General features: G+C 44.8%; 1 protein-coding gene across 2 annotated transcripts in view; it reads right to left on the minus strand.

The window, feature by feature from the left end:
* Positions 1-15,150, minus strand: part of LOC138288186 (protein NEDD1-like) — a 445,800-nt gene that overhangs the window by 283,075 nt on the left and 147,575 nt on the right. For both annotated transcript variants that reach the window (XM_069229528.1, XM_069229527.1), the window contains one exon: positions 4,742-4,971. In XM_069229528.1, coding sequence (XP_069085629.1) covers positions 4,742-4,971 — 230 coding nt within the window. The remainder of the gene's footprint in view (positions 1-4,741; positions 4,972-15,150) is intronic.

Raw genomic sequence — 15,150 nt, forward strand, 5'->3', positions numbered from 1 at the left:
AGGGGGTGCCCCGGTTCCAGTCTGCCAGCAGGTAAGTACCCGCGTCTTCGGAGGGCAGACGAGAGGGTTTTGTAGGGCACCGGGGGACACACAAGTTAGCACAAGAAGTACACCCTCAGCGGCACGGGGGCGGCCGGGTGCAGAGTGCAAACAGGCGTCTGGTTTGCAATGGAGTTCAATGGGAGACCCAGGGGTCTCTTCAGCGAAGCAGGCAGGCAAGGGGGGAGGCTCCTCGGGGTAGCTACCACCTGGGCAAGGGAGAGGGCCACCTGGGGATCGCTTCTGCACTGGAGGTTGGATCCTTCAGGTCCTGGGGGCTGCGGGTGCAGTGTCTTCACCAGGCGTCGGGTTCTTAGAAACAGGCAGTCAGGGAGAGCCTCTGGATTCCCTCTGCAGGCGTCGTTGGGGGGGCTCAGGGGGGTCAACTCTGGTTACTAACAGGATCGCAGTCGCCGGGTAGTCCTCCCTGTAGTGTTGTTTCTCTGCAGGTCGAGCCTGGGGCGTCTGGTGCAGAGTGGAAAGTCTCACGCTTCTGGCGGGAAACGTGTTGTCTTTAAAAGTTGCTTTTTTGTTGCAAAGATGTTTCTTCTTTGGAACAGAGCCGCTGTCCTCTGGAGTTTTTGGTCCTTTTAGATGCAGGGTAGTTCTCTGAGGCTTCAGAAGTCGCTGGACCCTGTGGAACGCGTCGCTGTTGCAGTTTTTCTTGAAGTGGGGAGACAGGCCGGTAGGGCTGGGGCCAAAGCAGTTGGTGTCTCCGTCTTCTCTGCAGGTCTTTCAGGTCAGCAGTCCTTCTTCATCTTCAGGTTGCAGGAATCTATCTTGCTAGGTTCTGGGAGCCCCTAAATACTCAATTTAGGGGTGTTTAGGTCTGGGTGGTTAGTAGCCAATGGCTACTAGCCCTGAGGGTGGCTACACCCTCTTTGTGCCTCCTACCTGAGGGGAGGGGGGCACATCCCTAATCCTATTGGGGGAATCCTCCATCTGCAAGATGGAGGATTTCTAAAAGTCAGAGTCACCTCAGCGCAGGACACCTTAGGGGCTGTCCTGACTGGCCAGTGACTCCTTGTTTTTCTCATTATCTCCTCCGGCCTTGCTGCCAAAAGTGGGGGCCGTGGCCGGAGGGGGCGGGCATCTCCACTAGCTGGAGTGCCCTGGGGCGCTGTAACAAAGGGGGTGAGCCTTTGAGGCTCACCGCCAGGTGTTACAGTTCCTGCAGGGGGCGGTGAGAAGCACCTCCACCCAGTACAGGCTTTGTTACTAGCCACAGAGTGACAAAGGCACTCTCCCCATGTGGCCAGCAACATGTCTGGTGTGTGGCAGGCTGGCAAAACTAGTCAGCCCACACTGGAAGTCGGGTATGTTTTCAGGGGGCCTCTCTAAGATGCTCTCTGGGATGTATTTCACAATAAAATGTACACTGGCATCAGTGTGCATTTATTGTGCTGAGAAGTTTGATACCAAACTTCACAGTTTTCAGTGTAGCCATTATGGTGCTGTGGAGTTCGTGTTTGACAGACTCCCAGACCATATACTCTTATGGCTGCCCTGCACTTACAATGTCTAACGTTTTGCTTAGACACTGTAGGGGCATAGGGCTCATGCACCTATGCCCTCACCTATGGTATAGTGCACCCTGCCTTAGGGCCGTAAGGCCTGCTAGAGGGGTGACTTACCTATGCCATAGGCAGTGTGAGGTTGGCATGGCACCCTGAGGGGAGTGCCATGTTGACTTAGTCATTTTCTCCCCACCAGCGCACACAAGCTGGCAAGCAGTGTGTCTGTGCTGAGTGAGAGGTCCCCAGGGTGGCATAAGACATGCTGCAGCCCTTAAAGACCTTCCCTGGCATCAGGGCCCTTGGTACCAGGGGTACCAGTTATAAGGGATGTACCTGGATGCCAGGGTATGCCAATTGTGGAAACAAAGGTACAGGTTAGGGAAAGAGCGCTGGGGCCTGGTTAGCAGGCCTCAGCACACTTTCAAATCATAACTTGGCATCAGCAAAGGCAAAAAGTCAGGGGGTAACCATGCCAAGGAGGCATTTCCCTACAGGATCCATTATGTCAGAGTATGAAATAGAAAAGTACATGCAATAGATGATGTGTAGGGCAGCTCAACTGACAATTTAAGGAAGAAGCATGTGACTGTGGAAGAGAATGAAGGAATTGACAGTCCTCCTTTGACAATGCCTCAAAATAAAATAATAATGGTTACAGTTTTGATGGGTTCAGGTCTGCCATACACCGTGGTTGGAGATCAACACTGGAACAGGTGTTTTGGCAGGGACAACATCAAATTATTCCAGAGAGGTATGGTGGAACTAGGATTAATATTTTGGGTTACACAATAATGAAGATTCAATATAAAGATAGAGAAAATGTTGACAAGGTCTTTGTTGCCAAGCATGGGGACAATTTACTGGGTTGGCGACACCAAAGGAATATGTGCATAGCTCTCAAACTCTCCAGTACCCATTTTATTGGTTTCCAACAATGTGAGTGTTCACAAGTTTCCATAACAGCATGAGAAAGAATTACAATTGATGCATGAATTTGAAGATAAGATTGCGTTCTTGAGGAATGCAGTGTTGTGTATGTTTAAGGTAAAGAAAGTACAGAATGATGATTATTGAGGCTGTTAAGGCTGAAATCCAGTGGCTATTAGGTTTGAGGATCATTGAAAAGATCAAGTCCTCACAGTGGTTGACTCAGGTGATTGCTGTGCCCAAGGATTGTAGCCCAAGCTTAAAATGTATGTGGACCTTAGAGGTCTCAATAAAAAATATGGTGGATCACCAAAACTTCTCAATATTAGTGAAACCCTAACAGCACTTAAAGGAGCTAAGTTGTGTAGTATCATGGACTTGGCTTCAACATACAACTTCATGCTGAATCTAGGCATCGCACTTTGTTTTTAACACCTTTGAGTTCCTACAGTTTTTAAGAATTCCAGCTTCAGTGATCATGTGTTTTCAAAAGGTGATGAAAAGGATCTTGGAAGGGATATTCAGGTTCTCTTCTTCTAAGACGACATATCGGTGTATGAAAAGAACAAAGATGATGATGACAGAATTCTGGAGTGTACTTAAAAAATAAATTACAAAATTACAATCTACTTGCTTCACTTTGAAGAGTAACAAATGCAATTTTGGTGTTACTACTGTCACATACTTTGGACACACTATTTCTTGTGAAGGCATAAGCACAAAATTGTAACAAGCCAAAAGCATTACCGATGTTCAAATGCTTAGTGATTGTGATCAAGTGCAAGGCCATTTTTAGGATTGGCAGAGTTTTGTTTAAATTTCATTGCCACTTTTGCCAGTTTTGTCCAATCATTATGAAACCTCCTTAAGAAGGGGTCAATTTTCAAGTGGACAAAAATATGATGCAAATTGTCCATTGATAAATTTCCAACCTTGGGCCTCTTTCACACCTGCAAATCAACTATTCTAACTACTGATGACTGGCTTAAGGGTTTGGTATCACTTTTATATGAAATTGTGATGGGGAGAGGAATGTGATAAAATTTGCTTAGTGTTCTCCGAGGGAAGCAGAGGACCAGTATTCCGTGAGAGCTGAAAGCATTAGCCATGGCTTGAGCAATACAATATTTCAAAATTAATCTGTGGGGTTTACTGCTTGTGGTAAGATCAGACTATTGTCCTCCTATACAGATGTTTGCGTGTAGATGGGATGCCATTTAACACCAAGAATCAGGAGATGTATTGAAGGTTTAATGGACTACAACTTTAAATGGAATATTTCCCTGGGAGGCAAAATTATGTGTGTAACTGCCTGTCTAGCTTGGCCATTGAATACTGTTGGGAAGTGAGTGATCTTGTTACACCTGCGGCATTAGTGAAGGAAAAAGGTAATTGCTAGGGGAGATATGGTATGTGCCAAACTGTGATGAGGAGTTAAGTACAATGTCTAAGTATGTAGTAAGTGGGTGGCCAAGCATCAAAGATGTTCTTGAAGCTGTTAGAGGTTACAGGAATGTGAAAGAGGAACGGATTCTGATAGATGGATATCTATTCAGAGGTGCACATATGATTTCTCCAAATTAACTAAATGATTGTAAATTTGGGTCACAAGGGGAATCTGAGAACAAAAATGTCTAAAATTAACATACAGGAGTTTTATTGGTAGGTTAATTGTGTTCCTCCGGTAAAGAGCAGTCACAGCTTGAAAGTACATGTTCAGAATTGGTCACTTCATTTCAATTAGCTTTATTTCGGCAACAAGTGCCATAAAAGCACAGCATATACATACATAGTACCAGAAATTCATCATAAAACAGGCAAAAGAAAAAAACTGCGTTAAGATCCTTGCAATAGTAAATTCCACCACGACCTAGTCCCAAAATATAAAACTCACGCACTAAAGTACTTTCTCACCCTATACCTAAAACATTAGATAAAATGTGTAAATTTGTAAAAAAAAAATAAGTTGTTCAAAAGTTGTGATAAATACAGTTATAAGAAAGAACTAGGACTTTACCAGATGAACTGAAAATTCATAACGAAGTTTCTTTCTTTTGATCTACATAAGGATTTAGCGCTTTATATATATATATATATATACACACAAACATACACACACTAAGTATAAGTCATGAAACACAATTTAAATCAATTGATTAAAATGAACGTTGGTACTTGGGGATCTTGCTCTGATGTGCCAAATCGCTTTGTGTTCAGAATTAGTTAACTGCCGAGAAAGAACATGAAAAAATACTTACTTTTTTTCTGCAGCGTCATATAGAATTAGTTTTTGATCCAAGCCAACGCTGACAAGTAACCAGTCATTCAGTGGACAAGCACATATTTCTGTGGCTGGTGATGTGTGCTCCGCATTGAACATGTGATAACACTTCTGTTTACACACGTCCCACAAATTTACAGTTGCAATATCAGATATACAGGCAAGCAACTCTTTCTTTCTCAAAGAGAAGTTTAGACGTCGAATGGGCTGAAAGGAGACAACTTTTATATTTAGTGCACATATACTTTTGTGTTAATTAAATAAATAACTGTTCACACATAGATCAAGACAGTCGTGAAAAAACAGCATTAACAACAAGCTCGGCTTTTGTGTTATGCACGAATAATCATGTATTGGCACAAATGCACGTAAGGCCTTGGACCTGTCAGACAGTTGCTGCCACTGCGGGATTAAAAGTAAGGTCGGAACACCGGAGATTGAAAATAGGGAGAATGAAGAAGAACAAATGAGAGCTAAGGCATGCTCAGGTTCTATTAGCTAGCTGCTGTAAGTAAATCTGCAAGCCCCATGTTCAGTTTGTGGGGATAACTGGAAACTTTCAATTCAAATGCTGTGCAGGGTCAGCACTTAGGAAAACCATTCTGTAAAACGTTCAGGTCCAGGAAGGAGAAAGAAAACCGAGATCCACCTGAATGGCCTACACTACAGCCATTTTTTTACCCCTTCGCAGCCAGGCCTTTCCCCCCTTCAGATGGCAGGCCGTTTTTTGGCTATTTGTGGCAGTTCGCGCTTAGGCTCTCATAAGTTTTGTCCACATAAGCTACCCAAGTCAAATTTGCATCCTTTTTTCCAACATCCTAGGGATTCTAGAGGTACCCAGAGTTTGTGAGTTCCCCTGGAGGAGACCAAGACATTAGCCAAAATACAGCAAAAATGTTTATAAAAAAAAATAAGGGCTGCAGGAGAAGGCTTGTGTTTTTTCCCTCAAAATAGCATCAACAAAGGGTTTGCGGTGCTAAAATCATAATCTTCCCAGCTTTCAGTAACAGGCAGACTTGAATCAGAAAACCACATTTTCAACACAATTTGGCATTTTCCTGGGACATACCCCGTTTTTACTATTTTTTGTGCTTTTAGCCTCCTTCCAGTTAGTGACAGAAATGTGTATGAAACCAATGCTGGATCCCGGAAAGCTAAACATAGCCAAAAAATAGACAAAATTCTAAATTTAGCAAGGGGTCATTTGGTAGATCCTACAAGGTTTTCCTACAGAAAATAACAGCTGAAATAAAAAAAAATATTGAAGTTGAGGTGAAAAAGACAGCCATTTTTCTTGACGTTTTACTCCGTAACTTTTTCCTGCTATGTCAGATTTTTTAAAACAATATACTGTTACATCTGGTGGACTCTTTTGGTTGTGGGGATATATAGGGCTTGTAGGTTCATCAAGAACCCTAGGTACCCAGAGCCAATAAATGAGCTGCACCTTGCAATGGGTTTTCATTCTAAACCGGGTATACAGCAATTCATTTGGTGAAATATAAAGAGTGAAAAATAGATATCACGAAAACCATTGTATTTCTAAAATGGGCACAAGATAAGGTGTTGAGAAGAAGTGGTTATTTTCACATCTCTGAATTCTGGGATCCCCATACTGGCATGTGAATTACAGGGCATTTCTCAAATAGACGACTTTTTCATACACTGGCTTACATTTGGAAGGAAAAAATATAGAGAAAGAGAAGGGGAAATAACACTTGTTTTACTATTCTGTGTTCCCTTAAGTCTCCCAATAAAAATGGTAACTCACTTGCGTGGGTAGACCTAATGCCCGCGACAGGAAATGCAACATGGACACATCAAATTTGTACATTGAAAACAAATGTGTTTTTTGCAAAGTGCCTAGCTGTGGCTTTTGATCTCTAGCTCGGCCAGCACTTAGGAAAACCTACAAAACCTGTGTATTTATGAAAACTAGACACCCAGGGGAATCCAAGATGGGGTGACTTGTGGGGCTCTCGCCAAGTTCTGTTACCCCGAATCATCTGCAAACCTCAAAATTTGGCCCCAAAAAAACAAAACTTTTTAAAAAAAACACTTTTTCCTCATATTTCAGGACAAATTTCCTACCACTCAACGTTCCCCTCAGTCTCCCGGTAAAAATGATACCTCACTTGTGTAGGTGGGCCAAGTGCCTGTAACAGGGAAGAGCCAAACACATGTCGAAATTGAGGAGAACCAAAGTGGGTCCAAAAGGGAAGTTGAAAAAAAACATTTTTTAGGCTGACAAGTGGGGCAGAATCTTTATCAGTATAGATGAGACAGTGCTGGGTGGTAGGAATTTTGTGGATTCCTGCAGATTCCAGAAGGTTCCATCACAAAAATGTGGGAAAAATGGGTGATTTCCAGCAAAGTTGGAGGTTTGCAGGGCATTGTGGGAAAGAAAATGGTGCAGGGTGCATGTGAAGCACACCACCCTGGACTCACCCAGATGTTTAGTTTTCAGATGTGTCTAGGTCTTGTGGATTTTTCTACATGGCAGCGTCCCAAAGTCCAAAAAGTGCACCACTCACCATTCCAAGTGGGACGATTTTGAGAGTTAGCCAAGCTCTCATGGCCCAAATGTAAAATCAAAACCCAAAATAACCAAATGTCCTCTTGCTTGCAGTGGGATAAGATATTTTAGTGTGCGGGGAGAGCTGAAAGACTGTTACCCCCTTCAGTAGGGGTGGGGGTATAACCATGCCCATACTGGTTGGTAGCCATCACCTCACTATATATATATATATTTTTTTTTTTTTATTTCCCTGGCATCTAGTAGGCTTTCTGCCCCCCAGGGTGTGGATCGGAGGTGATTGCCCCATCTGTCCACCGGTGGGCAGAACAACTTTGGCCCCATTTATTTGGGGTGGGGGTATGACCATACCCCCACCCTCTTATTTTGAAGAAAAAAAATCTTCCCTGGTTTCTGGTGGGCTTTCTACCCATGGTCCTTCCAAAAATGGACTGATCTGCACCCAAGGGGGCAGATATGGCCAACAGCAATGTGCCCCATGGGGAGCGACCCTTGCCCCCCCCAAACAAAACACACACACACCAATCCCTGGTGCCTCAGTGGTTTTTGCTCTCCCCCCTAGGGGCAGATAGGCCTAATAGAAATAGACTGATCTGCCCCCAAGGGGGGCAGAAATGGCCTAAAATAAATTTGCCCCCCCAGGGGAGCAACCCTTATCTGAGGGGTTGCTCCCCTTGTGTGAAATTGGTGCAAAAAAATAATCCCCGGGCCTAGTGGTTTCTGCCCCCAAGAGGGGCAGAAATGGTCTAAAACAAATTTGCACCCCTTGGGGAGTGACCCTTGCCTAAGGGGTTGCTCCCCTCACATGAAACTGCCATAAAAAAAATATCCCTGGTGTCTAGTGGTCTCTGCCCCACCCGAGGGGCAGATCGGCCTAATTATAATAGGCCAACCTCCCCCCGGGAGGAGCAGAAAAGGCCTAAAAATAATTTCCCCCCCTCCCGGGGAGCGGCCCTTGCCCTAGTGTCTAGTGGGCGTAGAGTGAGACATGAAAAGAAAGGAAATGCCTTTCCTTTCTTTTCATGCCTCTCTTGCCCTCTCCTCATGATCGGAGGAGAAATGCTTTTGCATTTGTCAACAGATGCCACATGGGGTCAGGGGTGAGGGTGGAAGGGGAAGCAATTCCCCTTCCATCCCTGCCCAGGGGAAGAGGGTGCCATGCACTCAGGGGGATCGCTAGCACTTCCCCGAGGGCTGGTAGCTGGACGTAACGGTTGCATCCTCGGCACCCGAGCACTGCAAACAAGGACGTAACCATTACGTCCAGGGCACCCGAGGGGTAAAGTAAATTGTTGTTCTAATTTTTTTTTACATCTGGTGGGTGAGTGTTGCCTGACCACACTCATACTCCCCACAGCAAACTTCCTGACCTATTTGTAGGAAAGCTGCGGTCAAAATTATTACAAGAACCAGTACTCAGATAGAACCTCTATTTCTATGGATGGAGGCCGGGCATTGTTGCCATGGCAGTTCTCATTTGGGAGAACAGTGTACAGCAGATGCAAAGTCCCAAGAACTGCCACTAGGCCCTGTTGGCCAGAAGCACCCCTCAGTTCGGGAGAGCACTTTGCATTATGGACGTAATTTAGGGGTCCCCAGGGGTCGCAGCTGTGACCCCTGGTTTGCCCCTTGTGATCTCTGGCACTGTCTTTGAGACCCCTAGCTTCAGAGGTGACAAAAGCAGTGCCATAAACACAGTGACAGAACGCAGTTATGGACGTTGGTTGGGGATCCTTTCTCTTTGCTTTCGCTCATATTTTTATTACACTACTAGTGAATAATGTTTAAATATTCACTATTAGTGCAATAATAAAAGGGGTACACTTAGCTGGATTTGACCCTTTCTCACAGCTGATGTAAGCAAATAATTGATTTTAAATGTATGCTGTGTACATGCTTGAGGGTATGTGTGTTTAGACGAGTGAGTGTGTGTTAGTGTGAAGGTGTGTGTGTGTAAGCATGTGTGTGAGAGTGGAATTGAAGGTTAAAATGGGTGTGACATCACTTCTGCTACCCCTGGCATTTTGGTGAATTTACGTTCATGCCTGGCTTAAGAGTGAAGCCAATTATGGAAATAAAGGAAGGAATAAAACCTTTATTTGTTGATTAATAAAAAATCATTACAAAATTATTTACAATATACTAATCATCTCGTAAAAAGTTAGGTTAAAATTCACAAATCGCTTTCACATATTAAAAAGCGGTGGTAAGCTTTGCTTTTAGGGACCTGGTTGCAAATCAGAAATTCCTCACCCAAAGTAAGATGTATAGCTAGTCTAAAATAGAAAACATACTAAAAACTAATCATAGTATAGAGCAGTTAGTAAGGGTTGTTTCATTAACATCTGACCCTAGTCTTTAAATTTAGCAGCTAACAAATCCTGGTTTTAAAAAGGTACAGTGCAATGCAGAATCTGGTCATACTACTATATTGGCTCAGTTGGAGAGGTCGAGTATGGAAATGATGGACATTCCTCAAAAAGTAGAGCTAAAATCAGGTCCTCCCTGAACCAGAACTCAAGCAACACAAAAACAGTTTCTCCCTACTTATGGGCTCATCAGATGGGTACAGCTTGGTTCCTGTGACACTGTGTCCATAGGATCCAGGTCTAGGCATATCCATCCCATTTACGGCGACACAAAGTATACAAAAAAGTGATGGGTAGAATGCTTGAATTAATCTCAGCCACTGGTAATTACCCAGGCTGCATCCCAATCCATTGTTATTTTGCACACCATGCCACCTCGATTTGGGCCCAGCAATATGCAAATCTATCTTGACCCTGCCAGGTTAGTGTGTCTCTGTAAGTGGGACGTGTGTGCCCAGACATGGGTTCTGTGCTCACTGTGTCACGTTCTACCCAGCTGATCTGCCAATAACTAGAGCAAAACCAGTCCTGGGTTGCTTGTTTTCTGGTTCACGGAGGAACTGTCTCTGCAGTTCAGGCTGGACTGTTCAGACTGAGGCAGGGTCAAGACTGACTTGCATACAGCTGGGTCCAAACTGAGGTGACATGGCATGCAAACTAAACAATAGATTGGGATGTGTCCCAGTTAGACCTGTCAGCCTTAGTGTGGTCTTCCCCCAAAACGTTTGCCTGCATGCCTCAGAGGTTTGCGGATTCCTTGTGTGGGCCTTAGGACTCTGAGCAGTGCTAAAGTGCAGGTGCTTCTCCCCTAAACATTGTAACAGTGATATATACACAATTGGCATATTTAATTTACTTGTAACTGCCTTGTAAAGTGGTATGCCGTATACCCAGGGCCTGTAAATTAAATGCCTGCATCACTGATTTTATCACCCACTTAAGTAGCTCTATAAACATCTCAGGCCTATCACTGCAGTGCCTGTGTGTGACGTTTGACTGCCACTTCAACTTGGCATTTAAAATCCCTTGCCAAGCCTTCAGCTTCCCTTTTATTGCATAGAAGCCACCCCTAAGTAGGCCCTAGGTAGCCCACAGGGCAGGGTGCTATGTAACAAAAGTTAGGACAAGTATGTTTAGGTTTTACATGTCCTGGTAGTAAAAATAGCCCCAACGCTGTTGTTCACTACTGTGAGGCCTACTCCTCTCATAGGTTAACACTGGAAAATCCTTAATGTACTTCTAAGGTGTAATTAATGTTTGATATCATTGGAATGGTAGTGATAAATCCTCTTTACGAGCAAAGTTGGATTTAACATTCCTATTTTAGAAATGCCACTTTTAGAAAGTGGGCATTTCTCTGCTCTTACAGCTCTGTGTGCCTGCAGGCTGTCTCCAATACACACCTGGGGTGGGTAACAGCTACACGTTGTGCATTCCCTCAAGACAGGCACAAACACAGTAATGTTAGGTGTGTTCGAGTGCTCATCTGCTTCCTGGATGGGAAGGGATAACACTTACACCTGAATAGGCAGCGTCTGTCACCACACAACGGGCTGATTACCCCCTTTTGATAGTCTGGAGCCATGGCTGAGGAAGAAAGGAGACTTGTGCACTTCAGTCACCCCCAATTCAAAGGCACTTTTGGGTGTAAGTACTGGGTTTCTGACCCCACCAAATCAGACACTTCTGGACCTATAACTGGAGTATGTCAGAAGAACTGATTTGTTGCACTAAGGACTGTTACTCTGCTCGACTGCTGACCTGGAAGGACTGCTTTTATGCTGTGCTGTCCTGCTGCTCTCTGATCTTGCACCCCAAAGTAATCTCCAAGGGTTTGCTGGCTTGCATCCTGTTGCTAGAGACTAAAGATATCAAAGCATGTACCCCTATGCCTGCTTTACTGGATGTGGATGCAGGCACCTGCTCCAGCAAGAACCGATGCATCGCCTACTGCAAGAGGTATAATCAAAGCTGTTGTGGGTGCAGAACTGGCACATCGCATTCAGAATCAATGCTTCACCAGCGCATCATTGGCACATCAGAACCACCACATCACTGCTACTGCTGAAGGAAGATCAGCACACCCTTTACTGTGTGGAGAAACCCTGCTCATTAGCTTTGGAACAAACGCATCATCATCGCATAGGAACCACTGCATAGCCACAACTCCTGAAGGAAGGTCAATGCATCCCTTCAGTGTGGAGAAACCCATAACATCAGCTTTGGAACAGACGCATCAGTAGCACTGCGTGAGCAGAATAGGCACATCTTGTAACTGTGACCAGGACTAACGTACTTTGCTTAGTGGGCCTGCGTGGGTCCTGTAGCTGGCCTGCACTCTATTGTGAGCAGCCTGAACTTTTGACTTTGTCATTGTCTAACATGACCTTAAGTAACCCCTAAAGAACTATTTGCTTCTAAAAGCTAGAACTCTTTTATTCTTCTAAAATTCACATCTCAACCTCTACTTATTGGATTTTTGTTGTTTTGGTCTTGATTTATTTATTAAATTATGGTCTATTTTTCTTTTGTGGTGTTTTCATTATGTTACTGTGAGTGTGTGTTGCACAAAAACTTTACACATTGCCTGTTTAGAGAAGCCCAACTACTATGTGCCAAGTTACCAGAGGGTGAGCACAGGTTATTTGTCAGTGCGTATCTTACTTACACGGACTAGGACTATGGTTCCTGCCTGTACAGAGTGCATACTCGCACAGAAACCCAATTTCTAACACTCCTGAGTAGTTACCAGTGGCTGAGATTATTTCAAGAATTCAATCCATCACTTTTTTGTATACTTTAGTGCATCGCCGTAAGTGGGAAGTGGATGCCCAGACATGGGTCTGTGCACACTGTGTCACTGATGAGCCCATAACTAGGGCAAAACTGGTCCTGGGTTGTTTGTGTTCTGGGCCAGAGAGGACCTGGCTTGGCAGTCTGACTGGGCTGTTCCGATAGCAGCAGGGTCAAGACTGATTTACATATAGCTGGGTCTAAACTGAGGTGACATGGTGTGTGACATAACAATGGAGTGTGATGTGGCCAGAGTCATCACCAGTGGCTGAGATTAATTCAAGCATTCCATACATCACTTTTTTGTGTACTTTTTGCATACTTGTAGAAAGTTGGCATTTTCTAGTCAGGACCATTTGGTGTCTGTATCCTGGGTCACATGACTTGGTGTTGCTGGTAGTTGGTCTTTGTTTATTACTCCCAGATAGTAAGAGAAAGGAGGGAATAGGTGTTGCCAAGAAGGGCCTTCTCTGTCTGGATGAGGAGCAGTCATCGACTACACTTGAACATCCCAAATACTCAGCCGCCGCACACTCCCAAAGGGTTTTACTCTAGTCTCTTGTGCACCCAGGGCAAGGAGGAAGGAAACTCCAGACATCAGCTTTTCACACTTCAAATTAGGCACCAGATATAAATATTGGACTCTCATATCACTTCTGGAGCTGTGAACTTTGCCAGGGAGAAAGACTGCCCAGTTGTGAAGTCTGCCATGCTGACCTGCTTATTGACCAAGGACTGCTTTGCTGCTCAAGGCCTTCCATTGCTGCACCAGAACTCTTCTACTACTATGAGCACCCTGCTGAATTCAGCCTTCCTGTGTGGACCCTAGACTCCTAGGAATCTTCAAGGGTCAGTCTGCTAGCCCTCTATTAAAGCCACAGAGACATGAGTGGCTTCCTTGACACCGTTGCATCTCCACACATCTCAACACAGAGCGATGCAGACGGCCATAGACTCTGGCCAAGCGCAACAATGCTCATCCTCGATGCCGACGCATTTCAGCACAAGTCCTTGTGAGCCCCAAAATCTTCTTCAATGCCAATGGAGCCCAATGCCGACACCGGCTTAGAGTGACACTTCTCACTCCCTGCACGATACACCACAAATCTCTGCAAGCCCTCGGCTTCCATAGTGATAACACAGGACATTGCATTGCAAGCTACTTTTGCTGGCTCCCCAAATTTGCCACTGTGCGATGCATCTTGGTCATGGACTTCACATTGCAGCTGTTCAATGGTCGTCAACTCTGCTGGTATGTGACACATCTTGTTAGAAATGGGGTCTCTGGTTGGCAGTCAGTTTGCACTCTGTCGAAGCAGGGACCCTCACTCTAGTCAGGGTAATGGAGATACACACTTAGGTAACTCCTAATCACTATCTTGGCACATGCAGTCAGGCTTATCTCTAAGACAATCTGTAAAGTATTTATACCAACACGCAGTGATACAGTGAAAACACTACAAAATAGACACCACACCAGTTTAGAAAAATAGGCAATGGTTATCTAAATCAAACAAAACCAAAACAAGAAAAATCCAACATACACAAGTCAAGATATGAATCTTTAAAGTAAAAAGTTACTCCATAGAAAACAATGGAAACGTCGTTTTTAAACAAAGTATCTGGTTTACATCAAAATAAAGCCGCACAGGCTGGCGTGCACTGGAAAACTCAGCAATGCGTTGATTCCTTACTCGCAGGTGACGCTGTGCATCATTTCTTCTCCGGTCGGGTAGGCATGTGTGTTTTTTCTCTCCCACAAGTAAACGATGCATCGATTTATGGACACCTCAGATCAGCACAAGTTCATGATGTATGGCGCCCAACGATGTTGCGTGAAAAATCCGGCTGCACGTGATGGAAAACTGTTCTGCGTGGGGTTTGCATTGTTTTCAGCAGCCATAAGCGGGTGTTGCGTTGTTTCTCCAGCCGTGATGCAGGTGATGTGTCGATTTTCCCCACACAGCTCCCTGTGCACAGATTTCAGTCTTTGTTCTACCAGCTTCACCTTTCAAGTACCCAGGGACTGAAAAGGGCACCACTTGGCAGGGCAGGAGTCTCAGCGGAGAGTCCAAGTGGTGGCAGAGGAAATCTTTGATGGTCCTGAGACTTAAAACAGGAGTCAAACTTAATCCAAGCCCTTGGAGACAATTCACAAGCAGGAATATACCACAAAGTCCAGTCTTTGTCCCCTTCCTCAGGCAGAAGCAGCAACTGCAAGATAGCCCAACAAAGCACAGTCACAGGCAGGGGCATCGTTTTGTCTCAGCTTTTCTCCTTGGCAGAGGTTCCTCTTGGTTCCAGAAGTAAATCTAAAAATCTGGGGTTTTGGGTCCACTACTTTTACCCACCTTTCTGCCTTTGAAGTAGGCAAACTTCGAAAGAAAGTCTCTGTTGTTCACAAGATCCTGCCTTGCCCAGGCCTGGCTCCAGACTCACACCAGGGGGTTGGAGACTGCATTGTGTGAGAGCAGGCACAGCCCATTTAGGTGCAAGTGTCAGCTCTTTCCTCCACTGCAAATGGCCCATACGGATATGTAGGCTATACCCCAGCTCCCTTTCTCTCCCTTTCTCTCACTGTCTAGTGGTGATTCACAAACAGCCCAACTGTCAGTATGACCCAGACAGGGAATACACAAGCAGGCAGAGTCACATAATGGTTTAAGCAAGCCCACTTTCTAAAGGTGG

Source organism: Pleurodeles waltl, chromosome 4_1, assembly GCF_031143425.1.
Source record: "Pleurodeles waltl isolate 20211129_DDA chromosome 4_1, aPleWal1.hap1.20221129, whole genome shotgun sequence".
Classification (NCBI taxonomy): Eukaryota; Metazoa; Chordata; class Amphibia; order Caudata; family Salamandridae; genus Pleurodeles; species Pleurodeles waltl.